The sequence below is a fragment of the Maniola jurtina genome, chromosome 24 (genome assembly GCF_905333055.1).
Source record: "Maniola jurtina chromosome 24, ilManJurt1.1, whole genome shotgun sequence".
In the NCBI taxonomy this organism is placed as follows: Eukaryota; Metazoa; Arthropoda; class Insecta; order Lepidoptera; family Nymphalidae; genus Maniola; species Maniola jurtina.
In genome coordinates, this window is record NC_060052.1 from 458119 (window position 1) to 479108 (window position 20990).

Here is a 20990-nt window from a genome sequence, read left to right on the forward strand (position 1 = left end):
CCTGAGCGTCCGTGGCTATATAAAGCGCGAAAAGTCACTATTCCACGCGAACGAAGTCGCGGGCACAGCTAGTTGGTAATAATTCAATTGCTATTCATTGTAAACCTCCGACCAGCGACCACAGTCTGGAAATATGGTACCTTATTGAACAGGCTAGAAATGCCTTTACGAAGTTAAAAAGAGTTCTCTGTGACCGTAATTTTGGAAATATCATGGTGAATATCAAATAGTACAAGGTCACTGTTTAGGGCAGCAGTTAGCCTTAATGGTTGCCAACCTCTGATAGCAGATGACACTAGAAGAAGAAAAAGAATTTTTCATTGATCTGCCAATAAATTATGTGGAAGAATCTGGGAAGCCACCGCATTAGGTACTGTCCTAAGAAAAAGAAAACTCTAGGGAAAGGTTGGCTTCACGGCTCTCAGCAACGAAGACTGTGACACCAGTAAATAGGTTCCTATCTAAATGCCTGCCCTGGCTTTAAACCATGCACGCCACTGCTTATTTTTATACTATAAGGAAACTATTAACTTATAAGTTTTGAATCGGCATTTAATCACCAGTCAATAGTGTAAAATAATAAGTAATTTGTACAAAATGTAATATAACAGTTAGGTAATAAGAATACTCATAGTAAATTATCATAATAATTTATGCCATTGCTAATGTATTATTTATTTTACTAATAAATATATTTTAAAATACTCCATTTCTTTTACTTCAATCAATGCGATATCGCTCCGAATCTCAGAAGGAGACTAAACTAAAACCTTCGAAACACCCGTATTTATGCAAGTTCAATCTTGATGGCCGCCTAGCAACAGATTGTATGACATCGAATGAGCCAAATATCGATTTTATCAAACTACCTGCATTAGGTAAATTAATAATTTTATATTTTGACAACTCAAATCAATTTTTAAAAATAACCTTACATTAGACATAAGAACGGACTTTGTCTGTGGTGGCGTTTGCTGGCGCGCGTGTTGTGACTTTTTGGAGTGTTTTTTTGTTAGAAGTGGCCGGTTTTTGTGTCCCGCTGGTGTTTATTGGTGGTGGAACTGACCGAGGAACTGACTGAGAAGCGCTCTAAAGGGGCGCCGCGTGTATGTCGGCGGGCGCCGGCACAGACGAAGTCCATACTTATACATATAGTTTTCCTAACTTGTAAATAACTACAAACTTGACATTGGCTAATCAGTGTAAAGCCAGACGAGAGAAGAAAAAAAAAAGTATACATAAGGACTTCAATTAATATCCCTTTACCAAGCCCTTTACCTGCTTTATTTAGATGATCGTCTTTCATCATATAACTGAGAAGGGTTAGCCGTTAGGCCATAGTCTACCACGCTGCGCTGGCCAGTACGGATTGGCAGACTTCACACGCCTTTGAAAACATTATGGAGAACTCTCAAGCATGCAGGTTTCCTCACGATATTTTCCTTTATATTTTATTGCATAACGCACCTAACTCTAAAGAGTTAGAGATGCACATGCATCAAGGAATTTCTGACAATCTAGGTCAAACAAGATAATATCTAGGCAGACTTCGTAATTCCACATTTCTCTACATTTAGGTAAGTACCTACATCCATATCACCATAAATAAATTTCTTTGAATCGAGAAAGTCGATACAACCGGTCAGGGTGTAGTACTTTCATCATATCCTATCACTAATATGTAACTATTTAACAACCTAATTTAAACTTTATCACTTCAAACGTAGAGTTTAAATCACGTTGTGAGTAAAATAGACTTGTTTATGACGCAGGTGATGCGTTTTACTTGGACTCTATTTTGATGGTCTTAAGGGATATTATTGATTGATTAATGATTTTTACATGTACATATTATTATGATTTATTATAGCTAGAAAAGCAGGTTTCCTGGGTGAACTAAGTACAGCCTGATATGGTCCATTAATTTCAAACTATTTGATTTTGTAAATATTTCACAAAATCAGAATCTGTTTTGAAGTTTATCAAATTTTTAAGGTAAGTAAGTTAAAATATCGAAAAGGTGAATGATTGAAACATCACAAAAAAAAGCGTTATTTGATATTTCTTATACTGATGGTACAGATCCCTTCGTGCGTTTTAGGGTTCCGTACATCAAAAGGAAAAACAGAACCCTTATAGGATCACTTTGTTGTCTGTCTATCTGACTGTCTGTTATCTGTCCGTCTGTCGTGTCTGTCGAGAAAACCTATGACGCACTTGCCTAGAAGATGCCTATTCACTCTTGATTTGAAGGTTTGAGCTATAGCACAGTTCTCTCTGGCTGTAGGTTGATAATAATTGACCTGTCTGTCAGTTAGTTTCTCCTTATAAGCATATAATTATTGTGGATCGATGGTTCCATGTAGATGTTAGAAAGATGTTGTTCTCACGCACTGCGCTCTAGCAAGAATGTTCCTACATTGATTCAGCCTACACTGCGTTGACTCTAATAAGCATTTCTAATACGATAATGAGCAGAATCGCGTTATGTAGTGATGTGGAACACAGTGTAGCAATATTACAGTGAGAAAACGAGGCAAAACCGTTGAATGCGAGCAACTATAAGCTGACACAGATTAGAAACAAAAATCCATAACTAATATTATAAATGCGAAAGTGTGTCTGTCTGTCTGTCTGCTAGCTTTTCACGGCCCAACAGTTTAACTGATTTTGATGAAAGGTACAGAGTTAGCTTATATCCCGGGTACGGGCAGAGTCAATTTTTTTTTCAAATAACTCTTTATTTTATATAACCTATTAACTAGCTGGTAATCTATAAATTCTTCATTTGTATTTCACTTACTATGACTTCCAAATATCTCTGTTGCTGTGCACTGTAACTTCGTTCTATTTCAACCTGACTGTATGATTCCTAAACTGTGGCATTATCACTGTGAATGCATAACGGATATATTGGAAAAAAAGTATCGCACGAGTATTTATCTTTGCGGAGAAAATCGAGTTAAAATCGATTATTACAGGTTAATGACTTTGTTCAATGTAGTGGAAACATTGGCTTCGGTATTCAGCTGCCATAGATCAATAGAAGCATAGAGCGTTCCTGCCTAAGCTCTGATACTACAATATACGTTAAAACTAGAACTAAACAAAAGATTATAATTTATCCACGGAGAGAAATTAGCATAGGGCTCTCTCTGTAACTTAATCCCATACGAATGACAAAGACTCACTCAGAAACACTCAGTGGGCGTTAACCATTTTTATTCACCAACCTGAATCTAAGTAACTAGGTAGGTTTTCGAATAGTTTTTCGAATGTTTTTGAAAACATAGGTGCTCTACGGAAAACATAAGTTCGTTGATTGATTGGCCACTCATAATGGTTAACGCGTCTTTGTCTTGGATTACGTAACTAGCCTTATACTAACTTCTCTCCTTGGATAAGGTGTCGTTAGGTTACATGATGATAGTGTGAAATATCTCAGAAAGTGGCTGGCTCATTACTGAGTACGGATCTTCTCTCAGAAGGAGAAGGGTTCTTCACGATAGCCAAATGCGGATTTCACACACCTTTAAGAACATTACGGAGAACTCTCAGGCATGCAGGTGTCCTCACGATGTTTTCCTTCATCCTGGAAGACCGCAAGGTGATAATGGTGATAACTTGATGTTAATTGCTGTGTTTTAAGCTTTTACCTGTTCAAAAGAGTTTCAATGAGATGCGCAGAATGTGGCAACGCTTCTATCAGCAAATCTATCGGCAGTTCCGAAGCAACGCTGTGCAGTACCCCGGGTCCCAGCCTCGACAAAATGGCCGCCGCTTCTCGGAACTGCCTGCCCTCAGCCAATAGCAACACTCGACGTAATGCTAGACGGGGAGAGGTGTACGTGTTCTTCTCTCTTTCCCTCTCCCGTCGTATTCTCTCTCTGCTTTCGTTCATTCTGGCTGAATCTTTTGTATTTCTAGCCCATTATTCTGATGATGGGGAGGTGATGTGGAGCTTGAAATCTGCAAGAAAGAAACAAATAGTTTAATTTTGACGGGACTTTCACAGACAATTAGAGGATTAACCAAGAAGAAGTAACAAAGGCTACTTTTTAACTGACTTTCAAAAATGGAGGAGTTGTGTTTTTCTACCTATGTACACTGATATCTCCGAGATTTCTGAACCGATTTGCGTAATTATTTTTTTATCCATAGAGAAGTTTTGCGACATTGTTCCATAAAAAATTAAGAAACCGACTTCTCAATCCTGATACCGTAGGGGACCTGACCACCAAAGCTGATGGGATTTAGAAACTGTCGGTTATAAATTGATATTAAAGGTATCTATACCAAGTTAACACTGTCGTTGAACTCGAGGACCCAACTCCTCAACCCTGATGCTGTAAGGAATTGTATTCTTAAATCCTGGTGACCCCTCGGGATTTTTAAAAGATCATCCGTTCAAAGGTTATTACGAAGTTTAGTACAGAAATACCTTGCATCCCGGGGACGGGCTATTACGGATAGGCTACTTTTGTCCTGAAAAATCAAAGTTCCCACGGGATTTTTAAAAACCTAAATCCACGCGGGTGAAGCCGCGGGAATCCTCTAGTTATTAATAAATGTTTTCTTGCCGTCGAGTCAGTAAGAAACTAAACGGCGCGGCGCTGAATTAAAATTGCTAGATGCGTTTCCGCCTTGCAAGTTAAATTATTCCAAAAAAATGGTGACTAAGTATAATCATGATTCCGTTAACATTATGTGTGGCATGGGAGCGCAACGGAACGACGAGCGAACATTGTGATGCTACTAGCTATGAGAAATATTGCGATATCTTTCTTGTCATCTTATTTATAGGGCTGTCTCAATATGATGAAGACACCATTGATTCGCAGCTCGATTGCGGTACAATGACAGCTACAATGTCACGTTCGCAATCACCTCTGATTGGTTGACGCTCGTTCACTATTGGCTACAATGCGTTGTTGCAACAAGGATACCATAAATTTAGACAATAACAACAGTTATGATTGTAATAATAGTTGATATTTGATGCCGGTTTTACGGAATCGAACTACTGTTCATTTTATTAGTCCTAGACCATTATTGCAAATATTAGATAATCTATACCTACTAATATTAATATCCATACTCCATACTAATATTATTAATTGGAAAGTGTATCTGTCTGTCTACTAGCTTTCATGGCCTGCATACGTATGGGTAATCGATTTTGATGAAATTTGGCACAGGCATGACTTCCAGCCCAGGTCAAAATCAAAGAGAGAGTTCCCACGGGATTTTTTTAAACCTAGAATCACACCGAAAAAGTCAACTGGCGTCATTTATTATTTTATTATATAGGGTATCTATAGCACTTACTTTACTCGGAAAATCACAGATCTCCCACGGGATTAAAAAAAAATCTTTTAAACTTTTACAACATTTGAATCGTCAAATGCAACCACCGGTTCGGAATGCCTTTCCTACCGAGTACTTTAAGAAATGAACCTCCACGCGAACGAAGTCGCGGGCATCTTGAATTCAAATTCAAATTAAAATCAAATTCAAAATATTTTTATTCAATTGACTTTTACAAGTTCTTTTGAATCGTCAAAAGCATCTACCACTGGTTCGGAATGCCTTTCCTACCGAGAAGAACCAGCAAGAAACTCGGCGGTTGCTCTTTTCAAAGATTTGATATACAATATTATGCCATATATAAAAGCAATTGAAGTCCTGCGCATTGCTTGAAATAATAAATAGGTACCTTCAGGCAAAATTGTAGCACACGGGAACTTGTAAATATATTTTGTGGCAGCCCTGCAACAAAATGGTTTTCTGCTCATTGAAGTTAAATGAGAGATTGTACATAATATACGCATCTAGAGTTATTCTGAGTTTTTGTTTGCGGTGTAAATGTAAAAAGCCTATCGGTTTCCCATATTTGAGTGCCTATTGTTTGGTTTTTTGAACTAGAATACTGAATACAAATGAAATTGAAACACTTTCTTACGACAAGCACTAGGTAGGTATGAAAAGAGATACATCTATATTTTCTCCCCCTGCTTATAAACGTTTTTTTCTAATTTATAGACTAGCGCTTAGCTGCAATCAGACCTGCTAGCAAGTGATGATGCAGCCTAAGATGGAGCGCACTTGTCTAGAATATGCCTATACCAATATTAGAAGTGAAGGGAAAACTACAATCTTTTTAACGGAATCATGGGAAGTGAATGGACGGGACCCATAGCTCAAAGAAGGTACCTATAGAGTTTGGGGTCCCAAGGTACTGGAATGTCAACCACGCACCACTAGATGGATAAATGACGTCTTAGATGACGTCAAACCAGTTGCAGGGAGCTACTGGATACAAGCAGCACAAAACCGCGGCGTGTAGTTGTGGACCTGTCAGTGGATACTGACAGGTCCACAACAATGATATAGTCAAATCTATCTACAAGTTTAGGAGTTACAAAAGAACAAATAAACGTACCTACTTTCAACACAAACATTTCCATTAGATACTTAGTCAGGTAAAAATAACTAGGAACTAATGGCACGGAACCACTGCGTACACGTCGAACTCTCACTTGACCGTGTTTCTTCAGTAGGTAGTTTTATTTAAATTCACCTCATTATCAACACATAACTGATATTTGACGGAACTGTTAGATCAACAGCAATAATAAACACTTGTGTTGCGAGTAACAAATCGTTTTGTAACTGTACAGTTTATACAGATTAACAAGAGGTCAGACGAGATGAAATTGAAGGAACCTTTCATTTACATTCGCTTAGTCATAATCATTATTATAAAATTATGTATTAGCCTGTGGAGTTTAGACCCAGTGGATTGCACGGTGTTTGAAGCCAAGATAGACATTTTAGGTAGGAATGGTAGTAACCTGTTTACTGGGCAGGGTATAAGTACTTAATGAAAAAATAGGCATGGAGCTGTTACTCCTTCAGCTCATTATCCAGGGGAAAATCCCCGGCAGAAGGCCACCAGGCTGACGAAGAACATCGTGGCTCAAGAATTTACGCCAATGGTACGGGAAGAGTACCCGGATCTTTATTCCGCGCAGCAGAATCCAAGGTGCAAGGTGCTAATGGTTGCCAACCTCCGGTAGGAGGCGACACTTCAAGAAAGAGAGAATTACTACTAGGGTGAGCAGTGTTTTCTGCCTATACCTGCACGTGCTACACTAAATATAATATTTAGTGTACTAAATATTACAATTTATATAAGTTTAAAAGTCTCATTGATAGAACATTGAGGAAACTTGCATTAGGTTTTCTGAAGTCACGATGTTTCAATTCACCACTGTCAGATGATAACTCCCAAAAAGTCAGAGGTACGAACGAAAAAGGAAACAAAAGAGGCCCGGGAACGAACCCCGACCTGATAAGTAGACATAGGATCGACTAAAAAGTTAAAAACCATTTAGGTAGAACGTATAATCTTCAATTCGTCTTCAATAGAGCCGAACGGTGGCCGTTCATTCTTTTCTTCGATAAATTCCTTAATAGCAGATACAGTTATGGCATTAGATGCTTCAGAAGGTTTATACTACCTACAATCGTAAGTTTTAAATAATGAGTTAAACTGAAGAAAAGTGGTGGAGGGATAACCAGCCAACGCATCTTTATACCGGGGATCTCTTTCTTACACAATGTTATGTGAAATAGCAAACAGATTACGATGATGGCCAAACTTGGCTTCGAAGAAGGCACGCGATGTTGATGATGATGATAATCAGAGGAAAAATGTGTAAAATTGGAAAGAAAGTCATAAACATAAACACCGGCCTCGGTGGATGTAGAAAGTCATGGCGGACCGGTTGATTGAATACCCCATAAGGCCATAAACATACCCATGCCGCCATACCATGCCTGCCACTACCGGACAGGTTAGTTTTTATGTTTTTATTATGAGAATCGGTGAAAGTGACCGACGAATTAAATCATATCGTCTCAAAAATTCATGTATAAAAAAACTTGTTTAAAAAACATTTACCTATGTAAATAGGTTACCATATTTCGCCAACCTAAAGCCAAATCCCACCAAAAATATAAATGTGTAATACATACTACCAAACCATAACATTTACTTGTGCTATAAGACCTATCTATCTGCCAACATGATTCTAGGTCAACGGGAAGTACCCTATAGCTTTCTTGATAGACAGGCAACAGAGATCCTATAAGGGTTCCTTTTTCCTTTTGAGGTACGGAACCGTAAAAATTAAATAGGCATATAAACAACAAGCTCTATAAATTACTGCTCATGGATGTCTACTTGGCCATAGACTAGAAAATAGGAATAGAAATGGCTGAGTTAAAATATTAACAACTATGAAACTGCGAAGGCGTTTCAAAATGATAAACATATGGAGAAAACTGCAAGTGTTGAAATGTAAAACAGGTGCTCCGGTATGTAAAGTGACTTTCTGCTATAATACCTATATTAAATCGCACCTATTACCTACTAGCTGCAAGCACCGTATATTGAAGTCCTCTTAGAATGAGATACTATAATCTTGTAATCATAAGTCAATATCATCGAAAAGAGCAACCTCCGAGTTACTTGCTGGTACTCCGAACCAGCCAGATATATTTGATGATTCAAAAGTACTTGTGAAAGTTTAATAATTTTTATTTACATACATAATTAGGTATAATAATACACAGTAACAACAATTCTATAAAATAAACTTAAACCTTAAATTAAAGATTGGTTCGGATCGAAAGAGACCAATCCTTAATCCAAGCTTAACACTAAATTAATACTAAAAAAATATTGAATTAAATCTAAAACTCATTGAGACCACCGCAGCGAGGCATTGTACGCAATATTCTGGCAGAATTACCCCTTTGGATGGCCAAACCAATTCTTTGCCCAAGGTAAGCCAGCTCTCGGGTCTCCAATTCACTCGATAACCCTTTTCGAATTTTCCTCAAAAAGAACTCTAGCACCCTGGCCCCACGGCCCCAAGGTCTCCACGCCAAAATGCACAAATATGACGCTTCTATCGAAGTTTTCATATTTGCTTCTCTTGGCTCGTTCGGCGCTGGTGGCCGCTGCACCCGCCACAGAAGAAGTCGCCTGAATGAGGGATGCAGCTAAAGTGTCTTATAGATAATGAAACCGGCAGCCAAGCACTACTAAACCTCAACCTTATAAAAGAAAAACAAAGGAAGAACAAGTGTAAATTAAAAATTTATAACACCCCCCGACAAGTGAAGGTTACAGTAACTAGAAAAGAGCTGATAACTTTCAAACGGCTGAACTGATTTTCTTGGATTATAGCTAAGAACACTCTCGATCAAGCCACCTTTCAAACAAAAAAAACTAAATCAAAATCGGTTCATTAGTTTAGGAGCTACGATTCCACAGACAGATACACACGTCAAACTTATAACACGCCTCTTTTTTGGTCGGGGGTTAAAAAGAAAATTACTTACTTTATTTTCCAATTTAAAAAAAAATCCGTGTAAACAGAGTCCAGGAGCACACACACAAAAATCAAACACAATTTCTACAAGCACAAAAGTTTATTATCGTCAAATACACTACAGTTTTCATTCACAAACTACAAACTCGTAGAAATTCAACACAAGAGGTTATCGACTCATGAGTCGTGTATGCACCGCGTCGCGTCTCTACAGAATGAACCGAATGATGGGTCATGGGTGGGAGCTTTGACTTTCTGTGAAAGCTTCCGGACAATGTTATGCTGTAGCGATCCAGTTTTTTTTTTATAGCGTTTTTTGTAGCGTTTGGCTGCTTTAGACTTGCTAGCAAGTGGTGATGCAGCCTGAGATGGAGCGCGCTACCATCGTACAAGCTTGTGTACTTTTTAACTAGCGGCCATTCGAAGTTTTTACTGTTTGTTGTTATACAATAACACAATATACAACAATGTTATACAATAATGCAATAGAAATATAATATACTCTGTGAAAATTTCAACTCCGATTCATAAACCGCGAATATAGTTAGAATAGCCCACTGACAGACAGACAGATAGACAGACAGATAGACGGGCGAACAGGCGCGGCTTTGTAATAGGGTCCCGTGGGCACCATTCAGGTACGGACCCTGAAAATTGCACAGGCCAGCCACTCGCTTTCTTTGGTCTCATGTCGATACCAAGGAAAGCGAGTGACTCATGGCAACTGCAACAAGTGATTGAACGGTGGTAGGTAAGTACATAGCGAAAAATAATGCGAATAACTTACTTTGATAACATAAAAACTATTAGCAAGCTGAAGTGGCAGCAGGCAGGCCATGCCTGTCGTAGAAGCGATGGCCGTTGGAGCCGGAAAGTCCTTGCAAGCGTAGTGTGGAGCGCCCTCCAGCACGATGGACCGACGAAATAAAGCGGCTGGCGGGAAGTGGCTGGATGAGGAAGACTGAGGACCGGGTGTGGTGGCGCTCTTTAGGGAAGAACTATGTCCAACAGAGGACGTCCACAGGCTTACAATGATGATAATGACATAAAAAGTCGATTTTTCTCTATATTAATACATATGGCATAACACCGTCCCGCAACAGGTGGCAATAAAGCTTCCGCGGCGTCCGACGCACTGTCTGCTTCGAGTTGCGGTTCGATTCCCAGCAGAAGCTAGTACCTAATGACTCACCGGTAAAATAACATTAATCCTCCTCTAAGAGCCCGCGAGGGCCAGGCCTTCGTTGTTTTATAAAAGCTGAAAGTTTCTCTACCACCGGTTCGGAAAGAAGATTCTAATGCAAGAAACTCAGGAGTTGCTCTTTTTTTAAAAACAAACAAAACGTTACTATAATAATATTATGACAGCAATACATGAGCAATATAACTATTAGGTACACTACCTTTTGGCCTGATGAATGCAAACCGTTTCCATGCAACCTTGTCATTTAGTCGGTGTGGCCTATGACTGAGTGTCTTTGAACAATTGCCGGCCCACTACTGAACACAGGTATCTTCTCAGAGTGAGAAAGGTATAGGGCTATAGTCTGCCACGCTGGCCCAATGCGGATTGGTAGATATCACACACCTTTGACTACGTAGAGAACTCTCAGGAATGCAGCTTTCCTCTCGATGTTTAGCTCACCGTTAAAGCAAATGATTTAATTGCTTAAAACGCACATATCTGAAAAGTTAGAGGTGCGTGCCCGGGATCGAACCCCCGACCTCCGATTTGGAGACGGACGTTCTAACCACTAGGCTATCACAGCTTCCGCGTGTTTAATAACTCTTAAATCTAAACTAAATGAGTAAATAGGTATTCTTCCAAGTTCCACGTACGTTTTAGAGCGGATGTAGGAAATATGAGTAGAGTAAGTAATGAGTTATAATAATTAGTTTAATCAGCTGATCGCGATAATTAACCTCGCGGCGAGGTTGCGCGCATGAGCATAATGTAACATTGAGTTATGAGTTATGATATATTTAATTGAAGAAGACTCTAATTATCATGGATCTTATTATAATATTGTATATTTAATAATAATATTATGACAAGCATCACAATCACTAATGGCAACATATAGGTTAGGATAATGGTAACATAGACAGACAGACAGACAACAAAGTGATCATATAAGAGTTCCGTTTTTCCTTTTGGTCGCCGCCGGTTCAAACCCAACCCGTTGCTCTATCGAGGCTATATAATGAAAAGCATCACAATCACAAATGGTAACATAGGGTTACAGATATGGTAACATAGACAGACAGACAGACAACAAAGTGATCATATAAGGGTTCCATTTTTCCTTTTGAGGTACGGAACCCTAAAGATCTCTCGCGTACCAAAGCGTTAATAATTAAGATATTTCCGCGCGTCATCAACTCCTACACGACTCATAAAAACAAAGCCACGAGTCGTTCAAATTAAAACTATCGCCGAAACTAAAAGCCAATAAACAACGTATCGGCAAACGTTTGGACTTTCATTTTCAACTACCTCTAGGTTATATGGCAGGACATAAACAGGGCTGTCAAAAAATTTTAAAATTTGTAAATCTTCACATCACTCACAACTAAAAAGTGGAAAATGTGGTGCAAGTTTGGTAGAAGAGGCTACTTAGGTTCAAATCTATAGAGCGCACTTTGACTTTGCTTAGACATTTTAGTTTTTTTTTAGACATTTAGAAAAACCCTATCTAAAATCCAAATTTTAACGTTTACACAGTTTAATCCACTATGTTTGTCTGAATTTTAAAAATAAATAATTTTATAAAATACATGAAAAGGCGTAAGACGAAAAAAAATTAGTTTGTACTCCTTCGAGTGATACATTGTTAAATAATAAATAGGTATTTCAAAATTAGTTTTCAAAATGTTTTTGTGAATATTACTTTTTTGAAAAAATTTTTTGGACAGCCCTAAATCCATGACATATTGCGTAAGCGCAAGTACATTAAATTAAGTTTTACCAGAACATGGGTGTCTGAGTAACGGACACACTTTCTATCAATAAATCTCTTAGTCATATCGAGCTATGTATATTATGACAACGTGCATACTTCTGTCTGTGAATCTACATGGCTATAAATCATAGACAAATATTTAAAAGACCTAAAAAGAGGTATGTATGCAGTTATTATGCAAATTGTACAGTTTAGAATTCCTAGGCATTATCATAGATCATTTTTATAATGACGGTCGTCGTTTACAAAGAGATTATAATCTTTGACTGATTATGGTGATTATACTCATGGCAAAACTGAGCCATGTATGCGACGAACGAAAAAAATACAGAATTAGCCATGGCCAAAATATTGGCTATATATATATATATGGGAATTCAAATTGGCCAAATATGGCTAGAGTAAATATTTCAAATAAAGAATCCTGAATCTTTGAATCTCTGGCCACTGACCAAGATTGTAAATGCCAAAGTGCGTTGTTGTTTTATCCTTCAATCACGCTGCAACGGAGCAACGGGTGTTCTTTTGACTACTTTTTATCAGAGTTGGTTCCCACCGTTTACCGTTATTACAAGTGATATTTACATGCTTACAAAAATTGACCAAGTGCGAGTCAGTCTCTAAAACTAAAATATAGGAATAGGAAATTTCGGTACCTATGTTAAGTACCATACTGTATTTAAACAACAAATATTGAAAACAATGATTTATAAAATAGCCTTTAGGCTCAAAATGTTGAATTCTCATAACGTTGAATTTACAAAATGTTGAATTTCGGAGTTTGTAAGCTGTGACCAAAACAAACGAACATTTTTTGGGGTTTCTTTCACGGTTTATCACGAACCGCGATGATGAAAACTCGGAAAAGAAATATTTTACACATCTAAAATACGATATTCATAATACGGGTCCCTAAAAGAGCGAGGCCCGCTCGCACTTTACCGTTTTTTTATATAAGCTTCATTCGCACAAGATACCAGTGCGTTTATGTAATCATAAAAAATCGAACAATTACTTTTCTCAATATGGAGTGAAATAAAAGTAGAAATGTATTGAGGACGTGAAGGCGTGATCCGATCATTATCTCCTCTCTATCAATCAAATCAATCAACCTTTGATTTATTTATTTGCAAAAGCATAGTAGATAACATAAGCATGATAGTCAATATGCTTAGATACAATATTTTTTAACTAGATTCCTCCATCATCAATAATGGTCCTTACAAAAAACTCTATGCCAAAAAAGCTTGCATCTTGGAATCGGACATTGCTATGATTTTTAGGTTTCCGTACCCAAAGAGAAACAAGTATAAATTAAAAATTTATAACACCCCCCACAAGTGAAGGTTACAGTAACTAGAAAAGAGCTGATTTTATGGAACAATGTCGCAAAGTTCCTCTATCGATTAAAAGAAAATACGCAAATCGGTTCAGAGATCTCGGAGATATCAGTGCATAGGTAGAAACACAACTCCTCCATTTTTAAAGTCGGTTAAAAAAGTAGCCTATGCTACTCTACTTGTCTGTGAAAGTCTCGTCAAAATAGGTTCAGCCATTCCGAAGATTAGCCCGTTCAAACATACAGCCACTTCAATTTTATTTAAATTAGTATAGATTTTTAATTAATAATCTTTTTATATTCTAATGCTATTTCTAAGTAAAAATAAAATAAATTTACAACGACTATGCAAAAAACTCTTTATTAGCTCGTGTTGAAATTGAATAAAACTTATTTGGATTCGAGTGTCCGTCTTATTGTTAGATGTAACATAATAAGCACCACCATTATATCGAACAGTGATCACAATCAGATAAACCATAATAGGTAGATATACACTAAGCAAATTTCATAAACATACTTATTAATAATAAAGAAATATGTAATCATTAATTAAATCTCAAAATGCAGCGCACGCCAATCAATTTTTTGTGGATAACCAATGGTAGGTGTGTAAGAGTCTAACCACATTTTATTCGACGTTTATTATCATTATTATTTTTTTAAAGCCATGTTAAATGACTAATATTCCCCTTTCCTCTCCAACTAAGCGTCAGGCTTGTGCTAGGAGTAGGTACGACAATAGTGCAACGGGCGGGGTTTGAACCGTCGACCTTTCGGTTTTCAGTCCACCCCTTTACCGGTAGAGTTATTGAGGCTCTATTTCATCAAAAATGTATCTACATTATGTTAGTAGGTACTATTTAAATATATTTAACACTTGAAGGAAAGGTACTATTTAAATATATTCTGTGTCTACAATTGAAGAAAATAAGTATATTTTGTCGTTTGCACATAATATAAAAGAAAAAAACTGGTTTCCAAGTCAGTTGTAGAATATAGAGTCATGCCTACTCTTGACGCTTTAAAAGAGTCTGTAAACTAGTATTGGTCCACCGATATGCATCCACTGCTGGAGATATGTCTCCTATAGGAAGTTCAGAATGCCACACGCAGTGGTTTTGCGCAGCCGCTATCCAGCGGCTCCCTGCAACTAGTGTGATGTCGTTTGTCCACTTATTGGGGAATGTGGCAACTCTACGCTTTCCGATATAAGGTCTTCATTCCAGCACCTTGACCAAACGTCTGCCGCTTCTTCAAACTATAGTGCCCAGCCTATTGCCACTTCAACTTCGCAATCCATTATTGGGCCTAAGTTAGTTACCAACTCTAGTTCTTCTATGGACCTCCATATCTCTGATTTGATAACGTTACAGAGAAACTCTGAGCATAGCTCTCTCCATCGCTCGCTGAGTGACTCTTAGCTTTCTTATGAGGCCCAATTAGCGACCATGTCTCGATATTCGTATGTAATCTGGTAACATGTTTTTTTTGGACGCTTCTTAAAGACATCTATCTTCTTAAACGCTACTCAGCCAAGTTGGATTAATATTAAGTACTTTTTTTAATTCACATATAAGTTAGTCCTTGACTGCAATCTCACCTGGTAGTAAGTGATGATACAGTTTCCTATATTTATAAAGTACCTACTCTGTGATGCAGTCTAAGAAGCGGGCTAACCCGGAAAGGGTATGGCAGTTTTCATTAAACCCATACTCCTTTGGTTTCTACACGGCATCGTACTGGATTGGCGGCATAAATCGCTTGGTGGCCCGGATTTGCCGCTAGGTAAGTATTTCATAAATTCATAATCATAATATTAAATCTTTGAAAAGAGCATCCGCCGAGTTTCTTGCTGGTTCTTCTCGGTAGGAAAGGCATTCCGAACCAGTGGTAGATGCTCTTGACGATTCAAGAGTACTTGTAAAAGTCTAATTGAATAAATTTGAATTTGAATTCATATTAATTTCACTGGTCAAAATGTGGGCACACCTTTAGCCGATATAAGACATAACCAACAGGTTCGGTGGACAAAACGAACGTCGCGGGTGAAAGCCGAATAATTTATTTTTGCATTCACAAAACTCATGTCTTATAACCAAAAGGAAGTACGGAAGTGTCTCGTTAAAATAAATTCAATACTAGGTCTTTTCCTGGACGAACTCATTCATCTGAAATCACTATTCATTGCTTGTAAATTACGGTACCTACATAAATGCCTATATAATACGGCCCGTACAAAAATGACTTTTCACTCGCCATTTTTAACCACCGACCCAAAAAGCGGGCTGTTATAAGTTTGACGTGTGTATCTGTCTGTGGCATCGTAGCTACTAAACTAATGAACCGATATTAATGTAGTTTTTTTTTTGTTTAAAAGGTGGCTTGATCGAGAGTGTTCTTAGCTATAATCCAAGAAAATCGGTTCAGCCGTTTGAAAGTTATCAGCTCTTTTCTAGTTATTACTGTAACCTTCACTATTCGATCGCAGTCGGGTTTTAATTTTCAACTTTTTAAGTGTATCCTGTATTCTTACTCTTTGTAACTTTGTTAACAATAATAAATAAACCCATCTTCGTTATTATGTCGTGTGGAATATATTTTGTAGGCCAATGGTCGTACGTTTCAAGTTTCTTTGTCGTTCTAAGAGAGGACCCGTGCTCAGTAGTGAGCCGGTTATAGGTTGTTGATAATGATATTGATGATGATTTAAATAAAATTCATTGCCTACGATGTAAGGTCCGTTTAGGGAAACGTTTTTTAATAGAAGTTGGGTTTTTAGTGGATGAACTCACCTAATCTTATTAGGTCGATTCCGAACCTGCATCAATGATGCATCAATCATTATTACTAGCGCAATCGTTGTGATTGGCTGAATTTATGGTATTCTTGTTGCAACAACGCATTGTAGCCAATAGTGAGCGAGCGTCAACCAATCAGAAGTGATTGCGATCTTGACATTGTAGCTGTCATTCGAGCCGCTGATCTGTCAATGGCAGACAAAACAATCAATCCATCGTAACTACAGTCATTCTCGCCGACATAATAGCTGACCACTTACTGTGATGGTCTGTAATCAGAGAGAAGTATCTGTTATTAACCTATCCATCATAAGAAGAACATGACTGCCGCCCCAGTTCCTATTGTCAACTTCCTCATTTGAAATTGTGTGTCGGTATTTCACTGCTGCTGTAGGCTTTTGTGGTTTTCAGGGTTCCGTACCTCAAACGGAAGAAAGGACCCCTCACAGGATCACTTTGTTGTCTGTCTGCCTGTCTGCAAAGAAACGGGTACTTCCCAATACCTAGAATCATGAAAGGTAGGTGTTATAGCACTCTAGTAAAGGGAAAAATCGGAAAACCAAAAATTTGTGATTATTAAGAGGTAAAGTTTGTAAGAAGTAATCTATAGAACTACTGAACCGATTTTGAAAATCCTTTCATCAGTAGAAAGCTATATTATTTCTGAGTGACATAGGCTATATTTTACTTTAAAAAATTAGAGATCCGTATGAAAATTGTAATAATCTACCCGTGCGAAGCCGGGGGGGGGGGGTTCGCTAGTTTATAATATTAAAAAGTATCGGTTGTTATGGAAGTATATAGATAATGATGATAATGACCTGTAATTGACCTCTCGATCTTGACATCTTTCACCCCAGTTTCCATTGTCAACTTTTATACTAACCGGCATTAATAGCGTGATTATGCATATTCTTGTGTTAGACCAATACTTAGTTACTTTCGCGTATATCATTAACTTAGTGTGTCAAGAATTGATAGTGTTTTGAAATAGATTTTCATTTACATATTTGTTACTTTCTTCGGACCAAAATTCATTCAAGTTCAAGTTCCAGATCAAGTAAAAAAAAACGGCCAAGTGCAAGTCGGACTCGCATAGGAAGAGTTCCGTACCTACCATACAATAATTAATAACACTTTACTTATTATTTTTTTTAATTTTCGTGGTGGCCATTTTGAAATTTTTATTATTATTTATTGTTATAGCGGCAATACACATTCCCCAACTACATATTACGGTTCATGAGATACAGCCCGTTGACAGACAGTTGGACGGACGGATAGCGGAGGCTTAGTAATAGGGTTGGCTCCCTTCGGGTACGGAACCCTAAAGAGCAACCGCCGAGTTTCTTGCTGGTTCTTCTCGGTAGGAACGGCATTCCGAACCAGTGGTAGATTTTTTTGACGATTCTAAAGCACTTGTAAAAGTTTAATTGAATAAAACATTTTGAATTGAATTTGAATTTGAGTCTCTGTGTTGATTCACACATGAAAGGCATCAAGCCACACCACGAGCTAAGCTAAGCTAACACAGCACATTCCATACAAACGCAGTTTGCTTCTTTCTATAAAATTTTGTAGACACGTTCTAGAAATAAATATAAGTATGTGTGTTTTTTGTGTGTTTAAGGGATATTATAAGTTTGACGTGTGTATCTGTGTATCTGTCTGTGGCATCGTAACTCTTAAACTAATGAACCTATTTTAATTTAGTTTTATTTTGTTTGAATGCAGATTTTTATCTGTGGATCCAAGCTTTCGTTTTCAGATAGGTGTAAAGTTAAAAAAAAATTTAAAAAAGATAGAATTAATTAGATAACTGCCATTTTTGTTTATCAATTATAAAGCTTAGTCGTCAAGTAGTCCACTGAACCGATACGATAAACTAATAAAATTTAAATAATCACTTTTCAATAATTAAGTGTAAGTAATGAAATGACCGCACGATTTTGTTCCGATATGAACATAAAGTTGAAAACTAAAACCCGATGAAATATTAGAATATAAAAAAATTTCAAAAGAAAAATAAAACCGACTTCAAAAACCACAAACACTAAAAAGTAAAAAATAACTTTTATTTAGCGACACATGTAAATGTACCTAGGTATGAAGTCGAGCGAGCATATTAAAACAAAATTAGAAATCCAAGAGTGAAGCTCGCCTGTGCAGGTGGTGGGACCACCTGCACAGTATACCCTTTCAAACAAAAAAAAAATTTTCCAAATCGGTCCAGGGGTCTTTGAGTAATCGGGGAACATACATAAAAAATAAAAAAATAAAAAAAAAGATTCCGACGAATTGAGAACCTCCTCCTTTTTTGGAAGTCGGTTAAAAATTGTTTTTCTGTCGCTTGGTGTATTTAAATGTTATTGTACATTTATGTACATGAGCTCAGAATTTTCTTCTCTTTCATCTAACATCCTACTCGATACAATATTATAGCAAAAATAAATTTTTCACACCACTCGCTCCAGAATGCCTTATTACTGACCTATTATTCTAAAGGTAATCTAAGTCATTACATTCCTATGAATTAGCCGGGCAATAATGTTGTATGAAAAGCCCATGGGGCGTAATGTAGCGTCCAAATAGTTTTTAAAAAGGAATCTGATACAAACATACATACATAGACTGGTACAATAATTACCCTTCCTTTTGGCTTTGCCGTAATCGGGTAAGAAAGCGTGCCCGGGATCGAGCCCCCGACCTCCGATACGAGGCGGGCGTTTGTCACGGATTTCCATAGGACCTATAACATATGAACAAGTTTCGTGCAAAACCTAGGAATCTCATATAGAAAGTACGTCCTGTCTGCCTAGATACGTCCGACGCCTATAATTTAGTGGTATTATGAAGTGGCTTAGGTTTTATTTTAATAACTTTGCTCCTACTTTGCACATATTAATATTCAGATTTGTGTTGGGGATAGGTAATAGGTATATTATGTTAATGGGGACTAGGAACTATGAAGTAATTAGGTACAATATCTGCCTAACGAACCATGATAGAATCTTGATTTGACATAGAGGCCACAAGTTGGCCTACTTTGTTGTCTGTCTGTCCGTCCCTAAAAAGTTCTGACTCCTCGATAATTGACCAGTCCAAATCTTTGGACCTAGAAAGCTGAAATTTAGCACAAAAGTACCTTACTTCTATAATGTAGACCAGGAATAAGGCCGAATTTTTCAAAATTCCCACGAGAAAGGGAATAAAGAGGATAATTATATTTTCATTAATATAGATGCACTCAAACGAAGGGGTTATTAAAATAAAAGTCATGCTTGCTATTATGATATGTAATTTTTATTCATTAAATAAATCTTTATTAACTTCACAAAACGTAGTGTTTACAAACTTTAGTGTGAGGCCCTGCCCCCTGAAGAAGTCAAAACTGAAATTCAATTATTGTCTTTAGCTAATGCCCGCGACTTCGTCCGCGTGACTTTAGGTTTTCCCGTGGAAACTGTAGGTACATACTAATTCAAGGAACGACTGTGTGATTTTCTGGGTTAAGTCTATGCCCATCACGGGGATGTATCTATCCTGTTCCTTTATGCTACCCGCGATTTCATTCGCGTGGATTAAGTTTTTCAGAATTCCCTTGGGAGTTCTTTAATATAATGTAGCCCCGTAATTACATCATTTTCCAGAACTCCCAAGATCAAATCGATAAAAGTCACAGACAGACGGGAGACACTTTAGCATTTATAATATTAGTATGGATAGTATGGATCTAAATGAGTTTGGTACTGGATTTTGATTAAAACATGAGCACAATAAATCAAAAACCAGATTTTCTAAGTTAAACCAATAATCACAAACATTATAAAGGTGAATGTTTGTGTGTGTGTGTCCTACGTATCAGGGTTTAAGAAACGCAAGTTCTTTTAAAATCAAGACTCGACGATAAACCCCATAAGTAACATGGTAAATAACAGATATTGAGGATCACAAAAAATAAATGGCGTAAATTTTGCAATCAGTGTTTCACTATGGTGTACTTACTCTCTCTCATTAATGTTACGGTGTATGGTAACACCATTAATTAAAACACCATTAAATTAATGTGAGAGTGTAACTTTTGTGGCCTACGTCATTTAGAGTTTAAGAAGCTCCAGAGAGTTTCCTAACTTATAGTTCATTTATGTTTTTGAAGAATTCCGGCAAAGATCACAAAACTTACATGATACTAAAATACAATCATGAGGCTGTGTTATTGCGTAGTCTCCCTTGTGACCTACGTATTTAAGTTTAAGAAACACAAGTTTCTTACTCATTTTTACTTAATCAAAAACTTGAATTCCTTACGTCATTCATATCAAATCAGTTACGTACTTGTAACTTGGTAGATTATAGTAACATCACAAAAGCATAGCATTGTAATGTTAGCATTTTTGCGATCAAGGATCAAGAAACCTTCATCATAATAAGAATGATGACGATAGTAATAATGGAGAAACTCATATTTTTCACTTAATCAAAA

The 20990-nt window shown here is 37.3% G+C and overlaps 1 protein-coding gene across 1 annotated transcript in view; it reads right to left on the reverse strand.

Moving 5' to 3' along the window:
• Positions 1–9603, reverse strand: part of LOC123877768 — a 30139-nt gene extending 20536 nt beyond the window's left edge. The window contains exons 1-2 of the mRNA XM_045924644.1: positions 9415–9603; positions 3657–3969 (exon numbers count right to left, since the gene is read on the reverse strand). Of these exons, the coding sequence (XP_045780600.1) occupies positions 3657–3901 (245 nt within the window). The 5' untranslated portion in view covers positions 3902–3969; positions 9415–9603. The remainder of the gene's footprint in view (positions 1–3656; positions 3970–9414) is intronic.
• Positions 9604–20990: the final 11387 nt, after the last annotated feature.